The sequence below is a fragment of the Drosophila persimilis genome, unplaced genomic scaffold (assembly GCF_003286085.1).
Source record: "Drosophila persimilis strain 14011-0111.01,24,50 unplaced genomic scaffold, DperRS2 tig00000000-arrow-pilon, whole genome shotgun sequence".
NCBI lineage: Eukaryota > Metazoa > Arthropoda > Insecta > Diptera > Drosophilidae > Drosophila > Drosophila persimilis.
The window spans coordinates 17606406-17632800 of NW_020825288.1; the positions used below are offsets into that span (position 1 = coordinate 17606406).

At 44.8% G+C, this 26395-nt stretch overlaps 1 protein-coding gene and 1 pseudogene across 1 annotated transcript; one reads left to right on the top strand and one right to left on the bottom strand.

Moving 5' to 3' along the window:
• Positions 1–3429: 3429 nt before the first annotated feature.
• Positions 3430–25398, bottom strand: LOC6587964 (ecdysone-induced protein 74EF). The gene is made up of 12 exons (XM_026988071.1): positions 25358–25398; positions 24920–25286; positions 23064–23724; positions 9309–9588; positions 7345–7404; positions 6995–7314; positions 5815–5951; positions 5488–5689; positions 4781–5427; positions 4536–4716; positions 4090–4475; positions 3430–4030 (listed from the first exon to the last, which is right to left on the bottom strand). The coding sequence occupies exons 3-12, from the start codon at positions 23079–23081 to the stop codon at positions 3592–3594; spliced, it is 2670 nt and encodes an 889-aa protein (XP_026843872.1). The 5' UTR covers positions 23082–23724; positions 24920–25286; positions 25358–25398; the 3' UTR covers positions 3430–3591.
• On the top strand, positions 11102–11850 carry LOC6587919 (annotated as a pseudogene).
• Positions 25399–26395: the final 997 nt, after the last annotated feature.

Consider the following 26395-nt stretch of genomic DNA (forward strand, 5'->3'; position numbering starts at 1 on the left):
CTTAAATTTAATGGGTGTATAGTAGGTAAGCGGATGTCTTGTGTCTGTAAAATATACATATATATATATATATATATCTGTCCTATATAGTATTTGTTGGATTGTTAATTAAGGTTTTATTGTTGTCTAATTTCGCTTTGCATAATCTCCTTAATTATTTCATTTTTACTTTTACTTTGCTAAAATTTAATATTATCGGTTTTGCGTGGGAAGCGTTCGATTTTGGTTCCTTTACATTTCGTTTAAATATTAATTTGTCTTTTTTCTTGTGTGTGTGTGTGTTTTATTGATACATGAAGTTTCTTACTTTTCTTTTTCGTTTGAAAATAAAACGTCTTCCTTTTTAAATTAGATGGAAAGCCAGTGCGAAAAAGTTTAAAATGTTTGTAGATTAAATTTAAAATTCTCGTTTTTTGTTTCTTGTTTGTTTGTTTAGCTTGTAAAAGCGTTAAAAACTTTAAAGTAAAACTGATTTAACATACGATCGATCGAGATTGAGTGCGCCAATTGCTTCTGGCCGAAATAGCCTTAAAATGTTCCATTAAAAGTTGTTCCTTTTCTTCTTTGGTGAGTAAAAAGTATCGTAAATTTAGATAGATATTTAAAATTGTTTCACGAATATGTATGCAAGTGTTCGAGTTTCGAGTGTGTGTGTGTGTGTGTGTGTGTGTGTGATTGTTGCCTGTATGTTTTTGTATGTTGTATCTGAAAATTCAAAGCTTGAGCTAAAAACACGTCACATCCGATAGATGATTGGGTATGTTTGAATAAAAAGAGGCTAAAAAATGTAATTTAAAAAGAATCCATCCATCCAATGAGCGAGGGGCAACTACTGACTGAAGCTCCCCCTCCAAGGTAAGTCTTACAATTATTAATAATTCAGCTAAAGCACCATTTTATCTTTACAGTTTGTCTAGCTTAAGTATTACAGGGTATTTGTGATTCATTCAACTTTCAGATTTAAAATATATACTATAAACCATTCTTCAGTTTTATCCTTCATTATATATTTTGTAGGTATTGTGTATTGTATATAGGTTAAGGTTAATTCCCGCGAAATGTTCAACTCTTTTCTGTCCACCGCCACCGCCCTGATATCCTGATTTACAAACTATTCGTATGATCTATAGCTAAGTGTAGGTGTAGATGTAGGCTTTTGGTATAGGTATAGGATGTACATATATGTAGAATATACTTGCATCGTAGTACAATATAATGTAAACTGCATTTAAAAGTAGTCAATAAGCTTTTGTTTTTGATTTGTGGTTGGCATTAAAGCGATTTAAGTGGGTGATTTGCTTGGGATTGGCTCCTTAATCCATTCTCCTTAGTCCTTAATCGTTCCTTATCCTTATCGAAGGCATTATACATTATGTATAGTATGTATAGTAAGTTGTCTTGTGTGTATGTGTGTTTATTGTATATAGATAGGTATTTATTTATGGGGTAAATGGTTAGTAACAATGCACTTGTTTAGCATTCATTTCGTTCCTTATGTTTTGGGTTTATTGCTCTTATACACTCTTTGGCTTGCATCGGGATCTGTGTGGGGCGATCCCTAGAGGCAAAGGAAACTAAGACTTTTTGTAGGTAGAGGCGCTACAACAGAAACCGTTACACTAAGAGGCATCCATGGTTACCCTAGACCCGCATTCCATTCTTCATACTCCTACATTTCTCTCCTCGTATTTGTTAATTAAAAATTGCTTATCTCTTTGCAAATCGATATATTAAAAACTAAACAAATTTAACTATTCTGCAGAGCAGCAGTCGCTCAACATTCGCTCTTTTTGGTATTAATATAATATAATTATTTGGTTTCATGTATGTTTTTTTTTTTCTACCATAAAATCCCTGTAGGTTCTTCTTAATGCATGTCGTGTCGTGTCGTATCGTATCGTGTGTGGAGTGTATGGTGTCTTGAAATAATGCTAAAATCAATTAAGGCCTAGAGTAGAGTCTAGAGTGCATGGTGTGCTTTCGTTAAAAATCGACAGAGAACAGCATGCGCTGACAGCTGTCAGTCAAGAGTACGTACAGTCACCGCGCTGTGTGACAGTCGCCAGACACCAGTGTTTAGTTTCGTTCAGTTTTTTTTTCGTGGTAAAGTAATTTGATTGTTTTTATGCTTAAATTCGTTTGAATTTAACTTTTGATATTACGACTAGTATGTTTCTTTCTTTCTTCTTGACTTTTGGGGATTCTTAGGAGTAGCAATCTGCTGGGAAAGCTTTGAAAAGGTTAGTGTTAAGATGGTTAGGCTGGGCGTAAGTGTGTGCTAAATGAAAAATAGAAAATCAAATAGTTGGAAAAGGCAATATTGTGTTATATATTTGTGAATACGTGTGTTTGTGTGTGATCGTTTCGTTTTTTTTTTTTTGTTCTAATAGAAGTGTACAAAAAAATGAATTAAATTAAAGCATTGTTAAGATTAGAGTGTGTTTGTTTCGTGGCTACATACGTGATGTGTGTATAGGTATATAGATAATAAGTGGTTAAAGCACTGGAGATCCTTTCTCAAAATACATGAAAAATAATGTAAGACATAGAGATAATAAGCTTATAGCGCCATGATATGTGGCGCTCTAAAACTGGAACAGCCAAAAAAGCCAAAAGCAAGATAATGATATTCTTAAAGTTCCCTTAAAACAAAGTTCAACAATCGATCAGGCATCGCGCGTAACTGTTTGTGTGTGTTTGTGTGCTTAAAACTAATTCAAAATAACAAAAAAAAAAAAAAACTGAACAAAAAAATCTCGTAAATCAAAAAAACTCAAGTGTAACAAAAAATTCAATAAATGACAGAAATGAGGGTGTTTGAGGGGGGTGGGCAAAATGTAGATGAATTTACAATTTTTAAAAATGCTTCTAAAAATTGAAATTCCCTGACAGATTAACGCTCAACGGACAGTCCATAAATATATATATATTGGATATATGTATGGGCCTTGGCTATGTAAAAAGAAACCACATAAAATTCCTCAATAATAGCGCAAAAAAAAAAAAATAAACAATAACAAAAAAGAGATTCTCCAATCTCGCGGGCGGGCGGGAAGCTAGTCCTGATTCTCGATCCAGCCTCCGCGCCCTCTCTCGTTAGCTTAAAATTAGACAATTACCAAATATAGAATAGGTTTAGAAAAGCTTTCTTAGCCAAAAAGTAACAATTATAGTGTTGTGGCTTGATTGATATTATGATGGGTAAATGAAATCGCTCATTTCATCGCTCAAGAATCGATTGATCCAAATGCTGTTTGATATGTAAGCATGATTATCAAAGAAATAGTACAAAAAGTAGTAGTGTGTGTAGAGTGAGTGTCTGTGTCTTGTTTGGAGGTGTGTTTGGGTGTCCGAAGAGGGGGACACTAAGGGACCTTAAGCCTTAAGATTTAAGGGGGATATCAACGCGTATAATCGTATACTTCATACTTCGTACCGTTGTTCTACATATATATTTATACACATCAATAAAACTCTGTATCTCTGTCCGTGTCGTTTGCAATGAGTGCGCTGTTCTCTGCTTGCGATCTACGCTCAACGCTGTATCGGAAGCACGTTAAAACGGTACGCTTAAAAGATGGGAGGATGTCTTTAGATCGCCTGGTGTTGCTGCTGTTGCTGGAGCTGCTGCTGCTGGAAGTTGTACAACGAAGTGGCCGTGGCATTGGCGGCGGCTCCAGCATTGCCCAGGAGCCCATAGCCTCCTCCTCCGGACTGCGACTGCGACTGATGAAGATTGCCATGATGATTGACCTGGTGATGCTTCTGCTGTTGTTGCTGCTGCTGGTGGAGGTTGTGGTGGCTCTGGTTGTGATGCAGCTGTTGATGATGATGGTGATGGTTATGTTGCTGCTGCGGCATCTTGTGCTCTGCATTGGTGTTGCTGTGATTGGAGGAAGCCAGCGAGACTGTCGACGAGGCGGGGCCAATGCCCACCAGAGCCTGCGACTTGCTGTTGCGCGTCAAGGGCTTGTGGTTCTTCACAATGTCACAGCTGTGCTGCCATTGCCAGCAACTGCGACAAAAGTATCTGCAAAAAGAGTTATCTTTAGTGTGATTCTGTATACAATCTCCGAATGAAGCCCTCACCGGAAGCAGGAGAGCTCCCGACAATAGTAGGGGCCATGCTGCACGCCGCATATCGAGCACAAGGCATCCTCCAAGTACGGATCCACCTGCACCTTCTTGGTGAACTTCGTGGTGCGTATCTCGATGAAGGCGGCCGAAACGGCCTTCATGTAGGAGCGAAAGTTGCTGAAAGTCACTCGTCCCGACCCAATCGGATACTTGTACTTGTCCGTGTCGATGCCCGCATACAGCACCCCATCGAAGAGATCGTCCATGATTTTGCCCAGGCCCTCTGCAGTCAGTTTTCCATGTAGGGCGCCCACGAAAACGGTCTTTGTGGGGTCCAACTTCTGGGAGCTAGAGCGCACAAAATTTGAGTCGGCTATGATCCAGGGAATGACCTCAACCTGCGAAACGTAAAACAGAAATTGAAGACGAGTCTAGGTGTCTAGATGGTTTCCACTCACATCCTTGGACTTGATGCGACGCGATGAGATCTTAAAGTAGTAGTTGCTGCCGCTGTGCGCATCGTCCATTTGGACCACGCAGGCCGAGAGCAAGGCCTTCACCTGTTTGTCCGACTCAAAGATGATGTAGACATAGCCTTTGGGCTGTGCAGCCTGCTGCTCCTTGCCAGGCCATTCCACTCTGCACAGAATAAACAGAGAAATTAAGACCCATCGAAGGGGGAAATGGTTGTTCTTGTCCTCACTTGATAGAGCCGAATGGCTTGAATATCTGAATGAGCGACTGTTCACTGATGTCCCAGGGTATGCCGCCCAGGAAGACCTTTGGGGAATAGTTGAGCATTCGGTGCGATCGTGGCGGCAACTGTCCGCTCCAGGTGCAGGTGGCATCGTACAGGGCCGCGGAGCTCCTATGGAACTTGGCCACGCGATCCAGATGCCCATCGTTGGTACTGCCAACGTCCTGCCCCGTGAGGTTGGGCCCAAATCCATTCGCCGCTCCTCCGAGATTGGTCAGGCTGCTGGCTGCATTGGTCGCAGCAGGAATGTTCCCGGCATAGCTCTGCAGCAGCTGACTGAGCAGCGGCATCTGCTGCGTCTGTGCCTGCAGCAGTTTCAGCGTGTTGATGCGCTGCAGATTCTGCAGTTTTGCCAGCTCCATGTCCACGCTGGCAAAGTTATCCAGTCCGCACTGATTGAGGTCTCCGTTCAGGTCGAAATTGTGCTGGCTCCCATTGCCGGACAGCTGCTGCTCGTAGTTCCTGTTGAGGTTCGCGTACTGCTGCTGCAGCTGCTGCTGGACCTGCTGTTGCTGGTGGAGCTGCTGCTGCTGCTGGTGGTGCTGCTGCTGCTGCATGGTTGCCAGTCGGTTGCTATTCACAGACAGCAGGTTCTGAAAGAATCAGACAAATGAGAACAGATTCGATTTCCCTTAGAATGTTAAGACACCCACAATCATGTCCAGTAGATTGGGTTCATTGATCGACTGGTTGCTGTTCTGGCTCTCGGGCGTGTTGGAGCGCGTGGAGGCATTCTGGAGGTTCAGTCCCAGGCCGCTGCCTGAGAAGCCCTGCGGCTCCTGGCGCTGCTGCTGGTAGAGCATGTTGATCGAGTCTGTTGACAGGCCGTTGCCGCTGGAGGAATTGCTGCTGTCGCTGCAGGGGCAGCAAAGAAAGAAGGAAGCACAGGCTCAAGGTTAGTTCCAGAATATATTCCACACGATATATTGTAGAAGGCGGGTGCAGTTGTGGTGCAGTGCCGCTTACGAGTATAGCATTACCTGACCAAAGGTGAACTGTGAAAGGAGCGATTGTAAATAGATGAAGGCGTACTTGGCGATAAAGGTGCAGAGCAATCGAAGCTGATGTTTGTTCTTTGGAAAGCCTTAAGTGGGTTACTTTGTGCAACATTTTCAAACTATTGTTTAATTGTTATTGTTTTTCGCCAATTCCAACCAACAATTCAGACATATAAAAAGATAAAGAATATGGAAATCAAATAAATTAAAAATGAGGAAAGGAAACGGTCAAATGGTCAAACGGTAAACAGTTAAACGGTTCAATTTATCTTCGTCTCAAGAACGAAGCCGAAATACCTTGCAAGAGAGATACAAGAGATATTCGTACCCTACTAATACCCTGCCAATAGTCCCATTCTTCGAATCAGCCTTATAAGCTGTACAATGTTCCCATAAGCAAACAGACACAAACTGAGACCCTTGCGGCTAATGGAAGGGTGACCCCTGTAGAACGATTGTATCATTGGAAACCATAGGATAAGGGATATAGATGTTCGAGTTTATAGAAATTATGCCCTATTTGAAAGCATTTAATTTGTATTTGTTGGAAAAAATACAGGAATACTAAAGATTCCTACACTACAAATTGTCTATCGTCATGTATTTTCTATGGAATAGCGACTTTGAGGCCAAATCTTGCAAAATTTCCATAAAAGCAGACAAAACTATACACGGAATGGTAGGATTTAAGATGATTCTTGATTTTTGTATACAAATTTTAACATTTTCTGCCAGCATTCTCTGATATCCTAAGAAAAAGCATTCCGAATTTCTTCCTTTCTTCCATTTCAAATCTAATATTTGGCCTAGTCGATGGCAAAGTTGTAATGCTCTCTGCAAGGGTATTTTAGACAAGACATAGTCGAACACACACAGAGACAGAGAGAGGTAGAGAGAGAGAAAGATATACAAAGGGAGCGAGATATAGAGGGACACAGAGAGCTATATATTAAGAGGGGGGAAGACAGACACACAGGGGGGAAGGGTTACAATATGTAGATACAAGCAAAAAGTTACTAGAAATCGGTGCAAATTGAGTGCAATTATTAGAAAAAGGGTTTGAGCCTCCTAAAGAGAGAACACTCGCAAAAGTTCAGGCATCAATCGATTGGATTCGATACTATTCGTGTACTATTCAGAGGAACATTGGCCAAAGATTTACCTGAAAGTAGTCGAAATTCGACTTGGTGGTGCCTGGCGAGGCCGAGGATTGCGTGGAGCTGGGCGTCAGGGGGGAGTAGATGGCCGCATTGGCCGACAGTTGGACACCAACGCCAACGCCCACACCATCGCCAGAGGCGGCGGCAACGGCAGTAGTAGCGGCATTCAGACGATTCGTGCTGCCACTGCTGATGCCGTTGTCTCCGTTGCTCTGGATCTGGTTCTGGCTCTGGTTTTGATTCTGTTTCTGATTGCTGGCTTGGGCAGTGGCCAATCCTCCGCCTCCTCCTCCTCCGTCTAAGGCTCCCGCTCCTGTGCCTGCAACCAATCCCATTCCAGCTCCCACTCCACTTCCAGTTCCTCCAGTTGTGGTGCTGCAAAGTCCCAGTAGATCGCTGAGTGTGATGGGATCTGGAAAGAGTATGAAGAATGCCGATGCAGTGTATGGTCAACAATTATCTACAAGTTTGCGCAGGCCCTCGATAAATCAAAAACTATTGCCTCCTCAAGCACTTTGCAAATATTCAAAAACTGCTAATAAATTAAGCGTAAATATGTGTTGGCTCCTTCGATGGTCGCTCGATGGTTGGGTCCTTTCGTTTTTGGCATTTTGGCAGGACCCCCAAACTTACTGCAGTCCTTGCTATTGCTATTTGTGTTGCTGCTGCTGCTGCTGTCGCTGCTGCCGCTGCTGCTGTCGTGACTGCTGCTTTTGGAAGCCAAGTTCTGGTCTCCATCCCCGGCCGCCATCATGCCAAGGTCCTCCTCAATGATGATACTGATGTTGTTGCCTCCAGTATTTCGATTGCTGCTGCTGATGTTGCTGCTGCTGCAGTCGCTGCTGCTGTTGATGTCGCTACTGACGATGTTACAGTCCCCCGAACTGCTGCTGCTGCTGGTGGGGCAGCCTGTCTCCTCGCTGCTTGGTATAAAGTCTCCAACATCGTCCACGAACGGCGACTGGTGAACGAACGAGTGGCGGTCCAGCGTGGGCTCCATCAATGGCTTCTGTCTGATGAACAGCTCCCCGATGCCCCCCATACCCGCGACTCCTTTTCGCGGACGTGAACACCGGGAACCGATTTTCGGGTGTGCTCCGACCTCCAAACCGCGATCTTTCTGGCAGACTCAGACTTGTGTGTGGCACGTGTGTCGTGGTGTGTGTGCGTGTGCGTGTGTGTGTGTGGCACGGCACTTGTGCGGGTGTGTGTGTGTGTGTACGAGAGACAAATTTGGTGGATTTTATATTTAAAATTTTTTGGTGGCTACTTTAAAATTTATTCTTTGCGCTTCCGCCGTTTGATCGGAGGATAATAATTTGTAACCAAAATTGTAACGCGGATGCAAATTTGAAATGACTTGAAAAACAAACAAAAAATATCTTCTTTACAACAATAACGATATATACTAAATAAATGTTGAAAATGTTTTGTGTGTGCCGGCTCCTAAAAGTAAAAAACGATTGAGCTCTCTTCTATATATCCCATATATATACACGACTGACTGACAGGAAAACGAAAGTTATAGGAGTTTCCCCCCCTCCTACATATGTACAGATTTTCAGATAAACGAAAATGATCTTTGAAGCATGGATTTTTTACTCATTTCATCATAGATTCTACATATATAATTCGGGCAAATGTATGCCACACAACCGGTAGAACGGGACTCTCGTGTGCCTCGACAAAAACGTTTCGATTGTTTTTTATTAGAGTACAGAATGGGTACTTCTTTCCGCCTGCAGGAGCACATCGATCTAAGGTTAGGCTCGGGGGCAGATCTCCTCATAGTGGAACTCATTTTCGACGTCAATGGTTGGCTCAGGTTCCAGGGGAGCTGTGAAAGCTAAATCTTCGTTAGGATGGATTGAATGCAGGCTGTTTAAAGGCAGAGGCGGCTGATAGGCTCTCCAGGGCAACTGAAACACTTGGAAACGCTTCCCTTCGAAATTTTTGGCCGCCTATTAGCCAATGTCCCGTGATGGAGCGAATGAATGATGAAGAATGAATTTCAGACCATATTGTTTACCAATAAATTCATGAACACACCCACTTTCTACTCAACCAAAATGTTTTCGATTGAGTCCATTGCTTATTAAAGACCGAAAGACCATTGGTGATTGGAGTTTTGTTGCTTTCAAGCAACATTATCATTTTCAATACTTACGTTCCTTTTTGTGATCTGGAAAATGGTTTTTTGAAGAATGAAATACCTTTCGGCTTACAAGAGTGGAAATCTTAGTTTAAGTCTTATAAATCACACTGAAAACCCCCAGAAAATATATGTTAGAACTGACGCCAAATATCGTATCGTACCGTTTATGAATGATATCAGTCCATCGTCGGTGCTTCGTCTGCCCAGCAGATCGTGTGGCTGTAGCTGCTGCTGTTGCTGCTTCAGTTGTTGCTGTTGCTTCTGGTGGTGTTGCAGCTGCAGCTGCTGCTGCTGTTGATGCTGCTGCTGTTGGTGGTGTTCGAGCAGAGAGTTGATCGTCGAGTGCTTTTGCAGCAGGTCCGCGGAACCGGACTCAAGGCCGCTCAAGGCGCGCATGTTGCCACTGTCCCTAGTTCCAGAAGAGCAGTCGGGTGTGTCGTACTGGAAGGAGAAACGGAAAACGAGAAGCGTGAGAGGCTGGGGCAAAAGGATGACATCGGAGCAAGAGATTTCAACTGTAATTGTAATAAAAACGGGCGCCAGTTGGAGAAACTTTTATTGTCTCTCGGCAGAGACATCGAGGCTTCGTCCTTGTGTGGGGGGGCTGCAGGTGCACACAACAGAAAGTGCCTCAGTGGCTGCCTGCTTCTGCAACTAATGAATCGTTTATCTTTCACATTTCTTGCCACATGCCAGGGCCAGAGTCAGAGCCAGAGCCAGAGCCAGAACGAGAAGCATGCCGATGCGGATGCAACAACGTAGAAAGTTGGTAAGGCAACCGCAGGAGGAGAGCCACAAGAAGACAGACAGGGGGGGGACAGGACAGACAGCACCCACCGCAACAGCAGCAACAGCAGCAGAGTGCTGGCCGCCTGGCATCCTCCTGTTCCTGCTGGCATCCTCGTCCTGCTCCTCCTCGACAGAAGCACCTCTCGAGCGCCCGGGCGCAATTAAAAGCGCATCAAGTGTCAGTGGAGCACACTTAAAAATGCCAAATTAGTGCAAATATTGTTATCAGGCACTCGCCAACGCCAAACAATTTAGCGCAAAATGGCGTACAACTCATTACCGACCGACGACCGAGGGGGGATTAATGCGGCAAACGAACACGGAATCGAAGGGAAAAGGCAAAGGACGAAGGACAAGCAGCAGAATCCTGATGAATGCCAGACAGGATGAGCTGCAAAAGTGTGGCCGGAGAGCCGGGGGTGGGCAAAAGCCAAGCCATGGCAACAAGTAACCATAATGGTAAGCCATGAGTAGCGGCAGGGGGGCATAAATGGAGGAGTCGTGCTCCAGTCACCTACTATCAAAGGGTTCCGGGAATAACAGCGCAAGGATTACGTTCTGCCGCAAGAAGGTGTCTGTTTGGGGGAAACAATGATTATTTAATGGTTATTTTAACGCTGTTTCTATGATTCTAAACTTGAGGATATTACGAGAATTTTTGTGGCACTGAGACGCACTAGCGAATGATCGCAAAGAGAATGAGAATCGAGAAAAAGCAATTACATTGCGTGTGCATGTTGCTACTCCACTGCTTTTTGGGCTGTTCCCAAATTTAGAAAGTCTACTCACCACTGATCTTAACCTGCTAGAGCATGATGAAATTATGCAAGGTGGTCCAGCACTCTTGTCGGGTCTTATTTTGCTCAATACGACTCGTTTACTTGTTGCGAGTGGGGTTATGTTACGGATATACGTATACAATATACAACATGCTCCATATATCTATCTCTGTTTCCCCTCTCACACTTAACACTTCTCACTTCCATGTTTTTTGTTAAGCGCACAATTTAGTTTAAAATCTTCTGCTATTTATCGATAACATAATCGGACTGCGTCAGCTTTTATTTATTTATTGATATATCATACCTAACGTGTATTGAACTGTCGTGGAATTTTAGTGTAAAATTTAAATTTCATTTCTTTTTAAAGAAATTTTTATTTGATTTTTTGAAGATGTCGTCTGCCCAAGCAACCAAAAACTGCATTACGTTGAAGGGATCCGCACAGCTTATCGTGGACTACTTAAAGTACGGAATCCATTCGATTTTGTTCCAACGTGGAGTTTACCCGGCAGATAAGTTCGAGGCCACCCAACAATATGGCTTGACCATTCTAATGTCCAAGGACCCAAGGATTACCACGTTCCTCCAGAACGTCCTCAGCCAGACCGAAGAGTGGCTCTCCAAGAATATGATCAGAAAAGTCTCAATGGTCATTACGAATGCCCATAGCAAGGAGGTGCTCGAGTGCTGGGAATTCAAAATGGAGGCCGAGAAGGGGGACAACCAGGTCGCCGATCCCTCCCAAAGGACGTCCAGCAAGGATCTGACTCGCATTCAGAACGAGATTCGCGAAGTAATGCGCCAGATTTCGGCCTCAGTCAGCTACTTGCCGCTGCTGGACTGCATCTGCGCCTTCGACCTGAAGATCCACACGCCGGGGAGCACCGAGATCCCCGCCAAATGGGACGAGTCGGAAGTATTTGATATCCAGAATGCGCAGTCGGTTCAGCTGCGCTCCTTCTCGACGGGCCTCCACAAGGTGGAGACCGTAGTGAACTACAAGTTGAACAACTAGCTCCTTGATTGCTTTACATAAATATACTTCCTCATGCTGTAGACATATTTACAAATTTAGTTTGCCGATTTACGAATTTGAGAGTTGCATTAAAGCGCAGTTTTGTGTGATTTAAAAAAAAAACAATATTTATAACGAGCGGGAACGTTGTGAGTCGCGGCCCTAGCTACATTTATATCCTAAATCCAGTCAGTATGTGTGTTGCTATCTCGCTTTTCTCCGCAAGAGGGCGCACACTGCGCAAGGAAGTGTGTAATGAGTAAGCGCGTGTGAGGCTTTGAGTAGCCACTGAATTTCATTTGTTCCTTCTGGCTATAATAAGGATCCGATTTGATCCAGATTTGGGAACCTGTTAGATATGCTCTTTGACTACGACTCTGCGTTTGTTGTGTTTCTCGTATCATCAAAATTGTGGTCGCCACAGATTTCCGTCGTTTGGAAACAGGGCGAAATTTCGAAATGCACTTGTAACAGTGCCATACAAAAATTGGTTGCACTAGCTCTAGTAGTCTCTTAGATTTAGGAGCTCAGATATGCCGCTTTAGGGGGTCGGAAACGCTTCCTTCCGGGCGTTACACATATCTACTTCCACCAAAAATCGAATATACTCCTATGCGCGTTGAGTACCTGGTATAAAAAAGGCAAAAGCTAATTGCCCTGGCAATGTTGTCAATTAAATGTTAATGCATCAATAAGTCATCTATTTTTTGCATAAACTTTAATTAACTTTTAAAGAATCATTCAGGCTATGCAGAGTGTGGAAATGAAGCGATTTCCCGGTCCTACATGTGGACTCTTGTTAAAGATCTCCTTCCCTCTGTCTTTCTCCTGCGCTGCTCTTCCTGGCAGGAAAAACTTGCTCTTGTGTGGCAAGTTCCGAATGAGGAGGAAACAGGAGAGACGAGGAGCGAGGAGGACAGGCGGCGGGCGGCTGGCGATGGCTTCCTTAGTTTTTGTCAAGTTGTCACAACTACTACGTAAGTACAAAACTTGCCATGGATTTAAAAATTGAATGACAACTTGATGAAGGTACGTGGCAAAGACGGAAATGGCACGAACATCCATCGCACACGCACGGCAATCATCCGCCGCCTACACACACACACTAACACATGCCACACTTCCTCTTCCCCTTCGCTTTGGGTGTGGCAGGAGACAGGGAGGACAGAGAGGAGGCGACGCTGCCGGACAACTCTTCACTCCCCCCGGCGCTCTCTTTCACTTTTTGAGAGGCGGCAGGGCATTGTGGCCTGTTGACACATACATATGCCACAGTGCCACACACCCTTTGTGGGTGGGCGGAGGATTTCAGACTTTGTTTCCAGCCGACATACGTCACATCCTCCCACACAGACACAAACACAGACACAGAGGCAGGACACTACCGAACTGCCACACAGATAGCACACTTGCAACTTGTGGCAGGCGATAAAAAGCAGAGAAGCGGCGTCAATGAATGCAAATTACAAATAGTCTTGAAGCTATTTTGTAATGCCGATGCCGCGTGTCCGCATCCCACATCCGCATTTAGATCCGTGTCCACATCCGCATCTGACGTACAAAAGACGCCCACGATGCCAAAAGCTTTCGCTGACGGAGATGCCAGCCAAAAAAGACTCAAAGAAGTGAATGAAGGATGTGGCATTTGGCCACGAAGATGCGATGCTCTTTTGGCCACAGATTTCCAAATAATTTTGCGGTTTCTAAAACCATTGAAGACTGTTCTGAAGAGTTTCGGCATCTCCTGTCTGGTAATACTGCAACTTTCTGATTGACAAGTTTCTCGTATCTGTATAATGCCTGTATCTGCAGAGCTCCTGTCTTGCGGGGGCTTTCAGCCCCTAACATTCGTGGGTTATATACAAATATCTGATGTAAATGGAAGCATTCATGGGCATATGTAGCCATCTGTTAATCAATCAAATCAGAACGTTGTTAAGCCCTTGTTTCGAATGGTCAAGAATAGGCCGATTTTACACAACTTTCGTTGACATTCGATGCCTCTACTTGCGGAGTACCACACAAGTACCTCTAGAGGAAATCTCTTCCAAAAAAAAAAAAACAGTAACATCTCCATCATGCAGCAGGCACCCTCTGACACGTGCCTCTGGTGCCTGCAGTCTCTGGCTCTCTCAGAAAAAAGGAGGAGCCATAAACAACGAAATTGAATACGACAAAAAATCTTAACCACCCGTTGACGCATAGATAACACCCTTGGCCTATTGACTGCGGGCCATGGCTATGGCGAGAGGACCGCAAGCTCCCAATCTCCCGGGCTACAGCTTCTCTGAATCAGTTCTTTATGGGGCAACCACTACCCCAGACACCACTCTGCATCCCCACCTCCATTTGGACGTCGCACTATCGAGAGACTGTGACGACTACTGGGCTCTTGGTCGCAGGATTTCTCCTTCTCCTGATGCTACTGCATCAGCGTCGCGTCTCTCGTCTTTTGTCGTAGAGGATTTGCAAAATTTGATTCAATGGCATTGCTCCTCGTTGCTGCTGCTGCTGCTGCTGCTCCCCAGCCCCATGCTCTATCCCTGGCACATGCTATATCCTTTGCCAGCCATTCCATGGCCTGCCAGCTGATTGCTACATGAAGATATTCCGAATCTCTTGCTCTCTTTCTCTGTCACTGGATGCCGACCAGTTCCTGTCCCTGCTCAAGGATCCACCACCCATAACTCAGTAGTTATTTATCCAATGTCCATTTGACTTTAGCTTTTGTGCATTTGCTTGTCCGCTGGCAGGACCGGAGACCCCTTCCTCCCCCCTTACTCGATGGTTGGCCATTTTCTTTGCCCTTTTCTTGCATTTTCTCCCTTTTTTTTTGGCAAACGATTTGCCTGGGGATTCTCATGTCCTGCCACTCACACACACACACACATGATATTTCCTAGAGGTCGAGAGGTGGAGGGAGGCCTCTGGCCTCTGGAAAATTACAAGTTTCTGCTTTCAAAAGTCGTACAAATTATGATGTTTGCATCGCTTGCAACACTTATTAGATACGAGTATGTTGCCACTGCCACTGGCTACTGCCACAGACTGCTGCTGGCTGCTGCCTACTGGTCCTGCTGTTCCCTCTGGTCGTGGCCCAAAGGGTTTCGGCATTAAAATTTGATGGCATGTAGTGATAAGCGTTCAATAACGATGTTGTCCTTGTCGTCGCCAGCCCCTTCGACCACTCACCCCTTTGGGGGCTGCATTCCCACTGTGGCACTCCATTCGATTGGGGTCCCGCCTCTCCTCAGCAGAGAGGTTAATGCACAGTTGTAATTTTTTATGGCCGATTACATGTTGCCAAGGAGGCAGCCGGACGGACAGCAGTGGCTGTGGATTTCAGCGGAGTAGAGGGGGGGCTGTGTTTGCCCCATAAAGGATAAGAGTTATGGCCGACTGCATTTGAATTTGCCAGCGGTAATAGAGTGTTTGCATATTTACTACGTGTTCCAAACAGAAGAGTCTTCAAATCCCTCTGGAAAGAGTACGAGTCTTCTCCTCTGATGTCCTCTCTCTTTGCAGGAGGAAAAGTTATGGATATTTAATCCTTCAACGGGGGAAATTTACGAGTAATTGCAAGGGAATCCAACGCCGAATAAATTCCTTTATTCTCATATTGGGATTCCCTTCTGATCTATAAAAAGGCACTTCAATCGCACTTTATGATCACTTGTGGAGCCGAAGGAATCAAGTTACTACAAAGAGCATCACGATTTTGGAAGGCACTAAGAAATTTTACAAGGTTTTTGGACGTTTATTAGCAATGACTGCACCATCAAGTGGTCCCTACGACACCAAGCTGAAGCCCTCTTGGCGCCCAACCGATCGACCGAAGAGCACTGCCGCATGCCGCCAGACGCGTACGCAGGAAAGATAGGTGGTAGACCAATATTGCAGGAAAATTATAACTGAACTGATTAACAGAGCCAGGTCCACTCATTTATTTTTGTTGTAATCGTTAGCCTCAGGTTTTCCCAGTGGTTTCCTCCATACATGAAAGGACGTCACGTTTTCCAGTAGTGTGGAATAAGTGTAGTAATCCTTTGCAATCTTTATCACAATGGCGATATATATTGATCCACAATAGTCTCTTATTACAATCCTTCAGAAGCCATTTATGAGCTTATGGAAATGAATAATCTTCGATGAATCGTATGGGTTATTCTTTGTTCCAGAATAAAGTTCCCCAAACGGAGTGCACATGCAGGAGATCACGGGTATATTTATCCACAAATGTTTAAGGGAACTGAGAAATGGTAAAAAAAAACCCCTGGGAATCTATCTTTATATGATCTCACTCGATTTCGAGAGCATATGCCTTGATTTCGTATTATTTTCTCGAGTCTGGCCATAAAACGGAGACTTCTTTCAAGTATATTTCCCCTCCTGGAATCAAATCAATAACTGAGGAACAAAATGGCGCCGCATTTAAGGTTTTGTAAATTAAAAAACATTCAACGAAAGGAACTTTGTCAACAGGGGCCAAAGGGGCAGGAGGGCCGTGGGCGACAGTGGATTCGATAAGATGCAAATGCCTGCAGGACACAGGCATCCTGGATACTGGATACTGGCTGTGGGTGTGGGTGCGGGTGTGGCTGTAGCGTAGTCTAATGCAGTGGCACGTAATTGCTGCGCCTACGAGTGTATGCACAGTGAGACGGAGGAGGAGGAGGATGCTAGGCCCCATCTGCTGTTCCTCATACTCTTTGCCGATGCTCCTCCTTCTCTGCTCTTCCCAGTTGTGCTCCTTCTGTGTCCTTCTGTTCTGTTGCTCTGCATTTCATTAAATGCCAATGCATGGGCAAATTAAATTGAGTTGCATGCTGCATGGCTGCCTGACTGTATGTCTGTTCGAATGTTGAATGTCATTTCATCAGCGCACAAGTTGATTTCTGCTTTGACACCATGTGTCGCTCCCAATGCAGATATACGAGAACATAAGGGGGGGGGATATGGGTGGTAGATATCCTTCCCTTTGCAAGTGCATTGCTGTGCGTATTGTTCTGTCCAATATCTGTATGAAAACAAGACATTAAATGCTGTTTCTGGATCAAAACTCAACTATCAACAAAGTGCAAGGAGAAGGCGGCTCAGAGACATCTTCGCGGGGATGGGCTTCCTTCCTCCAGATTCCCTTTTGCCCGCCCATCCATTTAATAATAACAATATCGTAATTCAGGCAAGTCACTGACAGCAACAGCAGGAGCAGGGGCAGGAGCAGGGGCAGGAGCAGGGGCAGGAGCAGGAGCAGGAGGAGATGGAGGAGCAGCAGGAGTAGCAGCGTTTACATGGGGCGTACACCATGGCATCCTACACTGCCACCATCAACAATCTGCTGCATTCCACTGCCCCTCCTAGTGGCTGGCGGTTCCTCCTGCTGACTGCTGCCCCCTCTACGAGGGACACAACAAACGATGAGAAGCGTAGCGACATTTCAGTTTCAACGGCAACATTTCCGATTCTCGGGGCTTTGTTGCTGCCGCTGTTATTGTTTCTCCCTTCAGAGAGCCGGAGAGAGGAGTCTACAGGGGCAGCAGCAGCAGCAGCAGAAGCACCGAGAGAGAGAGGGGTGTGGCAGCATCAGGGAGCAGCAGAGAGAGGGGCCAAGCAGCCGTCAACAGGCATTCAATATGCGAGAGTGCGAGTGCGAGAGCGAGAACGAGTGCCGGGAGTGAGTGCTAAGTGGAAATAAAACACGCGCTTTTTCCGCACTGTATTATCTCTGCTTTTGGATCTCTCAGATCCTCTCATGCCATGCCACACCCCTCTGCAGCTCCCCTCCGCTACCCGCCACTTCCCGCGGGTGGCGTCCCGGAACGCGTCGTATGATGCACATTTTTTAGGCAGCGAAAAGGCACAACTTTTTTGTTTCAGGCCTATTCTGAAAAGAGAAACAAAACCAAGTGGAACTGCTGTCAAAGGACTCGAATGTGCGATGCTCTGGCGGGAAGGAGGAGGCTGTGCTGTATGAGATCCTCGAAAAGAGTTTAAAAAACTGTCAATGTTGGACACGAAACGTTTATGCGAGAACCGCCCCATGAATGGAAGAGAGAGATGAGGTCTGTGGTAGTGAAAATGATGCTGAAAAGTATGCTACACTTTAAGGTGGAAGGCAATTTTGAAAGGAAATCGAAGGTACACATTATAGGGGATCCTAATTTTGCTGATCTTTCTACTATTGAAACGGTAGAATCAAGGAAATATATCATTCGATAGAGTACAAATAAGGAGAACAAGGTGTGCTAGCGGATGAATAAAGTAGGAAACCAATAGAAATCTTCTACAAGTCTCTGCTTCGGAGGAGCAATCATTGAGGTCTTTTACTCGATATCTTCAATGACATTTTGTGCTTCCATTTCGCTTCTATTCAGTGTAGATTAGATTTTGCAATTCTTAAGACCATGAAACTTTCTGGAAACAAGCATATGAACGATTAATAAAATGTTTGCATCTATCATTAGTGGAAGAAACAGGCGTATCTTTACTCTATCCTGCCTAAAGGCAGTTCAAAAATAGCAGAAAAACCTTATTCGAGAGTAGTGTAATTTGTTATTGAATTCTCCGGGCCCGAGACTCGATCGTGAACCGATCGATCGTGATCAGTGAATACTTCAGTTCTGCCGAGGGCTCTTTCCAGATGATCCTCGAGCTTGATCTTCCACTGATTTCAGCTTAGACCTTCTCGGGTGTCACATATACCACGTGGAATGCATCTACCCCAGATCCCTTGGTTCAGGGGCACTGAAGAGCAACCACTGTGTGGGGGGCAGGCACTCCGACTGCGGGGTTCATACACAATCTCTGTACATATAAAAAAAAAGAGAGGCTGGATGAAAAAAAAAAAAAAAACAAAGAACACAAGAGGCGACTCCAACAGGGTGCTGGCCTTTTGTGGTTGTCTTTTGTAGTTGTTTCTGTTTCCCCTTGTTCCTGCCACTGCCAGTGCCACCACTGCCCCTTCCTCTGCTGCCTGCTGCCTGCTCTCTCCTCTATTTTCTTTTGCCGCATTTTTGTGCGCTTTTAATGATAACGCAACAGCATTGTATATGTAGATGCCTCGACACCGTGTACCACCACCATCCCGCTGCTGCTGCTGCTGCTGCTGCTGCTCTTCCTCTCTCTCATCATTCGCTTAACCACAGGAGCAGGAGCAGGAGGAGCCTGGAGACCTGCTGCCACGCATGCCACAGCCAATGCATTAAATGCTAGTTGAGTGTAGAGTGTGCCACGCCGACGTATACGATGTCTGGCCAAGTAAATTCAATTGAATTTTGCACTCGTTTTTCTGTTTTCTGTTTTTCCGTTGTGTTTTTATCCGCTTTTCCATTTTGCTTTCTTGTTTTTTCTGCTCTTTTTTAAATGCCAGAGGCTCATATTGCACTGGGGCTACGCCCTAATACGGCGGCACCCCACGCACTCATCCCGCAACCAGGCCATCCTGCCCCCAGGCAGTGCAACAAAACGCATCCCTCCTGTCTCGCATTTCTGATATTTCCTTATAGTTATTTGTGTTGTTGTTGTTGTTGTTGTTGCTATTGTTGGTGGGAGGCGAGTATTATCCTTCGGGCGGCGGGCGTGTGATTTGCTTGGTATCGACATTTTAATGATGTGCCTCTGGGCCCCGTGGGCCGCCGCCGCTGCTGCCGCCACCGCATTGTTGAATCCTTGGATTCTTGGATGCTTGCAGGACGCCTTGTACTTTTGGCATTTGCGCGAAATGTCGAGACATTCCAATTGAGAGGGAGAGGAAAGATGGTGGTGCTGCTGCTCGTGGACACATCCTAAGCTGTCAGCCAGCCAGCCAGCCAGCCAGCCACCAAGAGTCGTAGAGGCAGGCGGCAGTCGGCAGGCGGCAGACACACCCGCGGCATATACTTAAGGATACATAACCAACTGTAAATGCCGTCCAGCATTCGTGTCCTGCAGCAGTCCTTCTGCCCACCGAAACACAATGATATTTCCTCCATTCATCTTTAGAGCTTCATCTCACTTCAGTGGCCGTCCGCCCGTCCGCCCTTCCACCATTCTTCTGTTCCGGGCCCGCCGTTTCAGTCCAGTTCGGGGCACTCTTCTGTGTTCGATTTGAATAATGCGAATGATTTGCCTCCTGACTGTTGAAAATCAAATTTCAGATGGCTATTAGCCTCCCAATTGGATAAGAGTCGATTCCTTTCTTATTTTGGGTTCATTTTTTCAAGTGGCAGAACTTTGAATGGTTTTTTATTTCATTATTTGGCTTTCGTTCAAGCCAACATTAGTGAATGATATTTGTATTTATGAGGTATTGACATGTTGCAGATCCTTTTTGGCAATCTTTTGTCATACATTTTCAATTAGACAACTTTCTATTTCTCAGGAAGAGAGATGGCACAATGGAAGCACGTTGGAAGCACAGGAACTGGGGATGAGAAAAAAAATCACCGACAATTTCCCATAAGCGAAAGGACCTATACGATTCGAAAGCAAATGGAATGCTGCTTATGGAACTGTAGAACATCCCGATAGCTATTTCCTTGACCTTGAAATGAGGGTCAAAAGAGTACATTCAACGTGTATTCATGTTCTCAAAGATCTTCAAGTCTCTCCTGCCTACTCGTAGCCTCCTCTGGGCTACAAAACAACCCGCAGACCCATCCCGAAGATGACCCAACACTGAACTCTAACCCAAAGTTCTGATTGAGTGCAATCCTTGGAGGTCCAAGCGGAACACAATAAAAGAAAATGGAATATGAAACGATGTCACAGCGGGATACATTTGTGTGGGGTCGTCGTATGCAGAGCAGGACATACAGGACATACACAACACATATAGCAGCGCATCGAAATGGCAAATAAAAATGCTCAACATTTCTTATGACCGACAAATTTTCCGCTCTGCCACCAGGATGCCCCATTCCTCAAGAGAAAGAAAGAGAGAGAGAGAGCGAGTCGCCATTATTTATAGGCATTTTAAACAGCGGGTGAATGGAAATGAATGCAAAAAATATAAATAATACAGATATATATCTCTATATAAAAAATAGAGGGAGAAGCGCATTAAGTTGTGGGGCAAGGCAGGGCAGGGCAGGACGGGGCAGGAAGTAGACGCATTTTAGACATTACCGAGTACCAGGAGCGTATAAATATGTACGGATGTAAAGCCCATCCGCAGCCCCCCGTCCCCTCAAGGGGATAGACGTCTGCTTACACGACGAAATTGACATTTTGCATTTAGTTATTCAGTTCTGTGTCTATTTTGAGTTTTTACATTGCTTTTTTTTTTGCCTTTTTTGTTGCCATCTGGCACACAATAAAATGAGAAGAAAAATTGCATAATAACCCCTTTGAAATCGTCGGATTATCCTTAAATATTTGTGTAAACATGGTAACAAATGCGCAGCGCCATTGTCATGGATGCAGGATGATGCGATGGCACAACAGTCCCAGCCGAACAGCCACAGCCCCTTTCTGCCTGGGATCCTTGGATCCAGCGCCATCGCCATCGCCATCACCATCCATGCCTCTCAAGTGTGGAATGGTGGAAGGTTCTGCCATCGTCAAATGCCTGAATGATGAGCAATAGACGATGGGCCCGGCCCAGGCATGTCACAGTCGACAATGAGACAACTTTTAGCCCATCCGCCCTGACAGACGGAAGACTCGGAGACGAGACGAGTCGAGACGAAAGACGTGGGCGGAGGGAGAAAAAGGCAAGGAGACAAATGCAGAGACGCCGACGCATGCAACAATGGTTGGAAGTGCCCCAGCCATCAGATGGAGATGGAGCAGGCAGGGAGCAGCCAGGGAGCCGTCTTAAAAAACCTGTCACACATATTGACAGTCGCTTTAGGATCGTTTAAATCTAGTCGAGGGTCGTTGGTGGCTTGTGCGAGGCTGGGAAGGATGCGTGGGGGGCATGTGGCATGGGGTTGCGGTTACCATGTTGTGCGTTCATCGAGTCAAGTGTGTGGGGCATACATTTATTGTAATGATTACGGGCATAAGTACACATGTGTGTCCTCTGGAGGCGAAGGGCAACTACCGTATCTGACATAATTTTGATTTGAATTTATATCCGACTGGCATATAATTAATTTGTGAAGGATAAACAAAAGATTTTGAGAGACATGCCAATCACGAGTATAATACGACGATGCATGAATACAAATATACAATATATAAATACTTAATTGACTCAATCGTATAATATACAAAATTATATCAAGACTTTTTCTTATTTAGGACAACTTAATGCATGTTCGAAGACAGTATTTACGCCTTATTCTACATTTAACTTTTTGAAATTTTCCAGTTCTCCTTCGTGAGCTTTAATACCGTCCAAAGTTCCATCCCAAAAGTAATTTAGTAACTCAAAGACATCCCGAAATTCGCGTTCCGCCCCAATTGGATGCAAGCATCTGTCAAGCATGGTCTCTGGGGAATGCTCTAATCTTCTTATATATTTTCTTAATATGAGAGCGAAAAATCACAGCAAAAGTAATAATGAGCCCCGACACCGCAAAGCAAAGTAATCTTCTTAGACAAAGAGTGTACGAGTTCAATATTTCGCCAAAGATGTTTAATTTTCATCATACACTCGATGCATTAAGCAGTTCAAGCAGTGCATATAAGCATTAGACTGCTTGCCCAAGCTGTTCTTTTTCTTATGCTCTTTCCCTCTCTCCACAGCTTCGTGAGCGAGTGTATTAATCGAATCAGTGCTCATTTAAGTGAATTAAAAAACATATAAAGGCGGCGGAAATTAAATCACGCAACTATTTTGCGCAACAAAGAGTACAATTAATCGACTGCTCCTGCTGCTCGCGTCTGTGTGTACTCCAAGGACGAAGGACGAAGGACGAAAGCGCTGCAGTAGAGTAGTCAGTGCCTGTCTGCTGTTGGAGGCACAAAACGCCACAAGTTTAATCGAATTCAACTACTCATAATGTGCAACAGACAACGACCATGACCCCTCCCCTCCCCAGCGGATAGGCTGGAGAAGCGGTGCGGGAGAGGAGAGTGCACTCTTACAAGTCCTTTTTGTACGTACAAGTTGGGCACTAATCTTATTAGGATCATCCAGCAGGCAGCACACACACACTCACGCGTGCAAATTCCAATTGTATAGGTGAGATAAGCCCCACAGCACAGAACAGCAGAGCACAACACCAGACCAGACCACAGCTGATACACAGTTTCTCTCTCCTCTGTCTGTCGCGCTCGCTCTCTCTCTATCTCTCTCTTTGGTTCGACTCCAATTCCGACTCCGTAGTCACGAATCGTACGTGAGCGTTTCAATTACCGCCGTAAAGGAGGAGTGCGAATGGGTTTTATTATTATTTACATACCTGTTGCAGCAGGGGCATTGTTTTGAATAAAAATTCCAATTTCCACACTTGTGTTCGTGTCGCCTCGTGCTCGGGTGCTCGGTCGGCTACTGCAGCTTCGGCTTCGGCTTTTGGCAGCCGGATAACACTGACAAAGCGGCAAAAACAGATGTCACCACTTCCGTGTCGGCTCTGTGCTCCCCTCCTCTTGCTGCTCCACTTCCTTCCACTGTGGAGAGCCAGGCGAGTCCAGGCCGCAAGCGAGCAACAAAAAAACACCAGCCAGCCGACGGCGTTTCCTTTTATAGCTCGAACTGTTTGTTCACACTCTCGCGCAATCCGCTCTCCCAATCACTAACGCGCTCTCAATTGCTCAATTGTTGGAGCTGCGCAGGCTGAGCCGCAGGCAAAGCTTCGGTTGGACTCCGACCCTTTGGGGTTGGATTTGGTTGGGTTCGACCGCCTCAGGCAAACAACAATGTTGGACTCGACTTTGGGGCACACTTGACTCCTGCTGGGGCCAGACACTGGAGACGGAATATACGCAGGACACACATAAGACACACGAGACAGCTGGCAGATGTGGCCGGTTTCAGCAGAAGCAGCAGCAGCCAACAGTCATCGATTCATTATTCCTTCTCGTCAATAGATGCAAATTTCCAATTGCTGCCGAAGTGTAGTGCTGAAAGAAAATGTATTTTACATAATCTGGAATAAGTAATGGGGGTTTTTAGGCTTCCTCCTCCTATTGTTGAATGGTAAATGATATCACTGGGTGTATCCCTGGGGGTTAATCATTCATTGATCATGGGCGTATGGCAGGAGTTACTTTCATCACTACACTAATCCCTTACATTCCCCTTTGTAGTTACCGTTAACCCAGCCATCGCTCATCGCCCATCGCTTATCTTAAAACGTTTTCTCTGATGCAAATCACTCGAGTAAAAAACACACGCGGACGCTCCCTGCCCCCTCTCCTTTCCCAAATGGAAACCCACTTGAGCGTTAAATGCCTTTAATCGATCAAGGCGTAACCCATGCCCATGCCCATGGCCACAACATAACTGTAATTAACCAATTTAAAAGTGCTTTGAAGCGCGAGGGAGTAGAGAGCGGGTGGTGAAGTGGGGTAAACCCTTTCATAATTCTCTCCTTCTATGTCATTATATTCCAATTCCTTTTTATAGCTCCAATAAGAACAACTATCAAGTGGCCGGAAAGAGCTTAAAAGGCAGCGACGCCTACTAGCAAAGCGAGTGCGAACGAGTGTAATCCTTTTGGCTAGGAACCGGAAGCTGTGTGTTGAGCGAACCTATTATTAGAGCCATAAATCAGCATGAAATGAGCATAAAGCCGCACCGACTGCCACGGGCACACAATGAGCGGCGAGCGCCATTCTTGGAGTTTGAGCCTAGCCTTGCCATGCCATGCCCTGCCCTCTCTCTCTCTCTGTCTCTTTCCCACTCTGTCACACTCGCACTCTCTGTGCGTACACATTGTAGGGCTTATAATGGGCAGAGTAGAGTGTGGTGTGTAGTAGGAATAAGTGATAGCAACAGTAGTATTTTCTGTAGTTGTTGTTTTTGTTGCTGTTCTGTTGCGGTGGCTGCTATGGGCGGAGGAGAGAGATGACGTGAGCACTGTAAGGCGTTTGGTGGTCAAACGAAACAACAGTAAAAAAAACACGCACAATGAAAGGAGAACACAACCAAAACGCAGAGCAAAAAGGGAGATGGAGAACACAGTTTTTACTAACACACGCACACAAGCACACACACTTTAACTGTTCTTTTATGAAATTTACAACAATTTGTTGTGCCGGCTTTCAATGCATTTGATTTTGCCTTTGGCGTACCAATCCACATGATGCTACATACCCAGCGTAAAGACTCCGTTTCCCGTTTGTTTCCGAGTATTGGGGCCGACACACGTCGCGTGCATAAAATTTGTGGAAATTTAATTTCAATTTTGCATCGAGTCTGCTGCTCTTCTGTCGTCGTCGTCCTCCTCCATGCGTGGTGCTAAGCACATTGCACACACACTCACACACACGCGAAGCCGTTACTCTGCCACTACTACTACTACTTCTGCTTTGCACGCCTTTCGCTACTACGCTACTTCTGTTGTGTTGTTGTTGCTGGTAGAGTAATTTTCGCCGTCCTTTTACACTCGATTCAAAATACACACCGACTCCCCCATCCAATATTCCACATTCGCATTGAACTATTATTTTGATTATTAAATCTGCTGACAATGGAAGAAGGGGAAGAACTTTTAGTAATCTGGCGCCGCCTTTGGCAAAATGCTTCTTTTACTTTGTTTTCTCGTGCCTCTTCTTTTCGGCTGTTTTGCCGTGTTCCGAGCCGAACTGCAAGGAACCTAACGGAGCAATGAGCAAAGTGAATGTGAAATGCTCCAACATGCTCCAACATTACAACATGCTCCACCGTTATATGTATAGATATATATGTATATATATATACATATATATTTATTTTCCGTTATTTAGATTTTTTTTTCAAATGTTGCACTCAGTGTGACCTTTAGAAATATACCGTTTCATTTTCGAAATATACCATAAATATACCGAAGAATTATTTGTATTCATATTCCTCTACTTTGAAATTCGGTTTAATATTACTGGCTAGTTAGAAAACTCACCTCATATCACATAATTTAATCCGATTGATGAATCAATTTCCTACAAGTAGGACCAACCATAAGTACTCTTGTTTTTTATTGTCGATAAAATAAGGTTTATACAAAACAACAATTGTCTGTTTTCAATGTTCGACGCTATTCGACGCTGATCAGGAAAAGAAAATACTATGAAAAGTATGAAATCTGCAAGGTATGTGAACTAGACATGGTGTCAAAAATATACCGTGAATATACCGATGAAAAAAACCAACTTATCTCACTTAACCCCAATTTATTTAAACAGGAGAACAACCTGTGTTAATACGCCGAAAATTACACTGCTTGTAAATTCTTCGTGAAGATAAATCTTTTCAATTACAACAAAAATGGCCACGACATCCATACAAGTTTCATCATTTTCGTGCAGTGTATGTTAATAATCACTGGTCTACAATGGGTTAACCGGTCTCCGGCCATGATTAAAATAATATTTTTCGATTTTGATATTCGGTTGAATATTACTTGCAAGATAACACTCTCACCTCTGAACAGATATCTTTATCCGATTGATGAATCAATTTTCTCGAAGATTTGATTTTTTAAGTTTTCTTTTTAATTGGATTGTGTGTAAAATAAGGTTTAAGCAAATAATGTCAAAGCTGAAACGTAAGTTAACATGAAATGCGACTTCATTTAAACACTTGTTGCGTGTC

What these genes read in the sequence shown, in the direction of transcription:
- LOC6587964 (XM_026988071.1), bottom strand. An exon ending in ACTGATATCATTCATAAACG is followed by an intron (nt 7,405 to 9,308) that starts GTACGATACGAT and finishes TACTCTTTCCAG; the next exon opens with ATCCCATCACACTCAGCGAT. An exon ending in CGAATTTCGACTACTTTCAG is followed by an intron (nt 5,952 to 6,994) that starts GTAAATCTTTGG and finishes ATTAAACAATAG; the next exon opens with TTTGAAAATGTTGCACAAAG.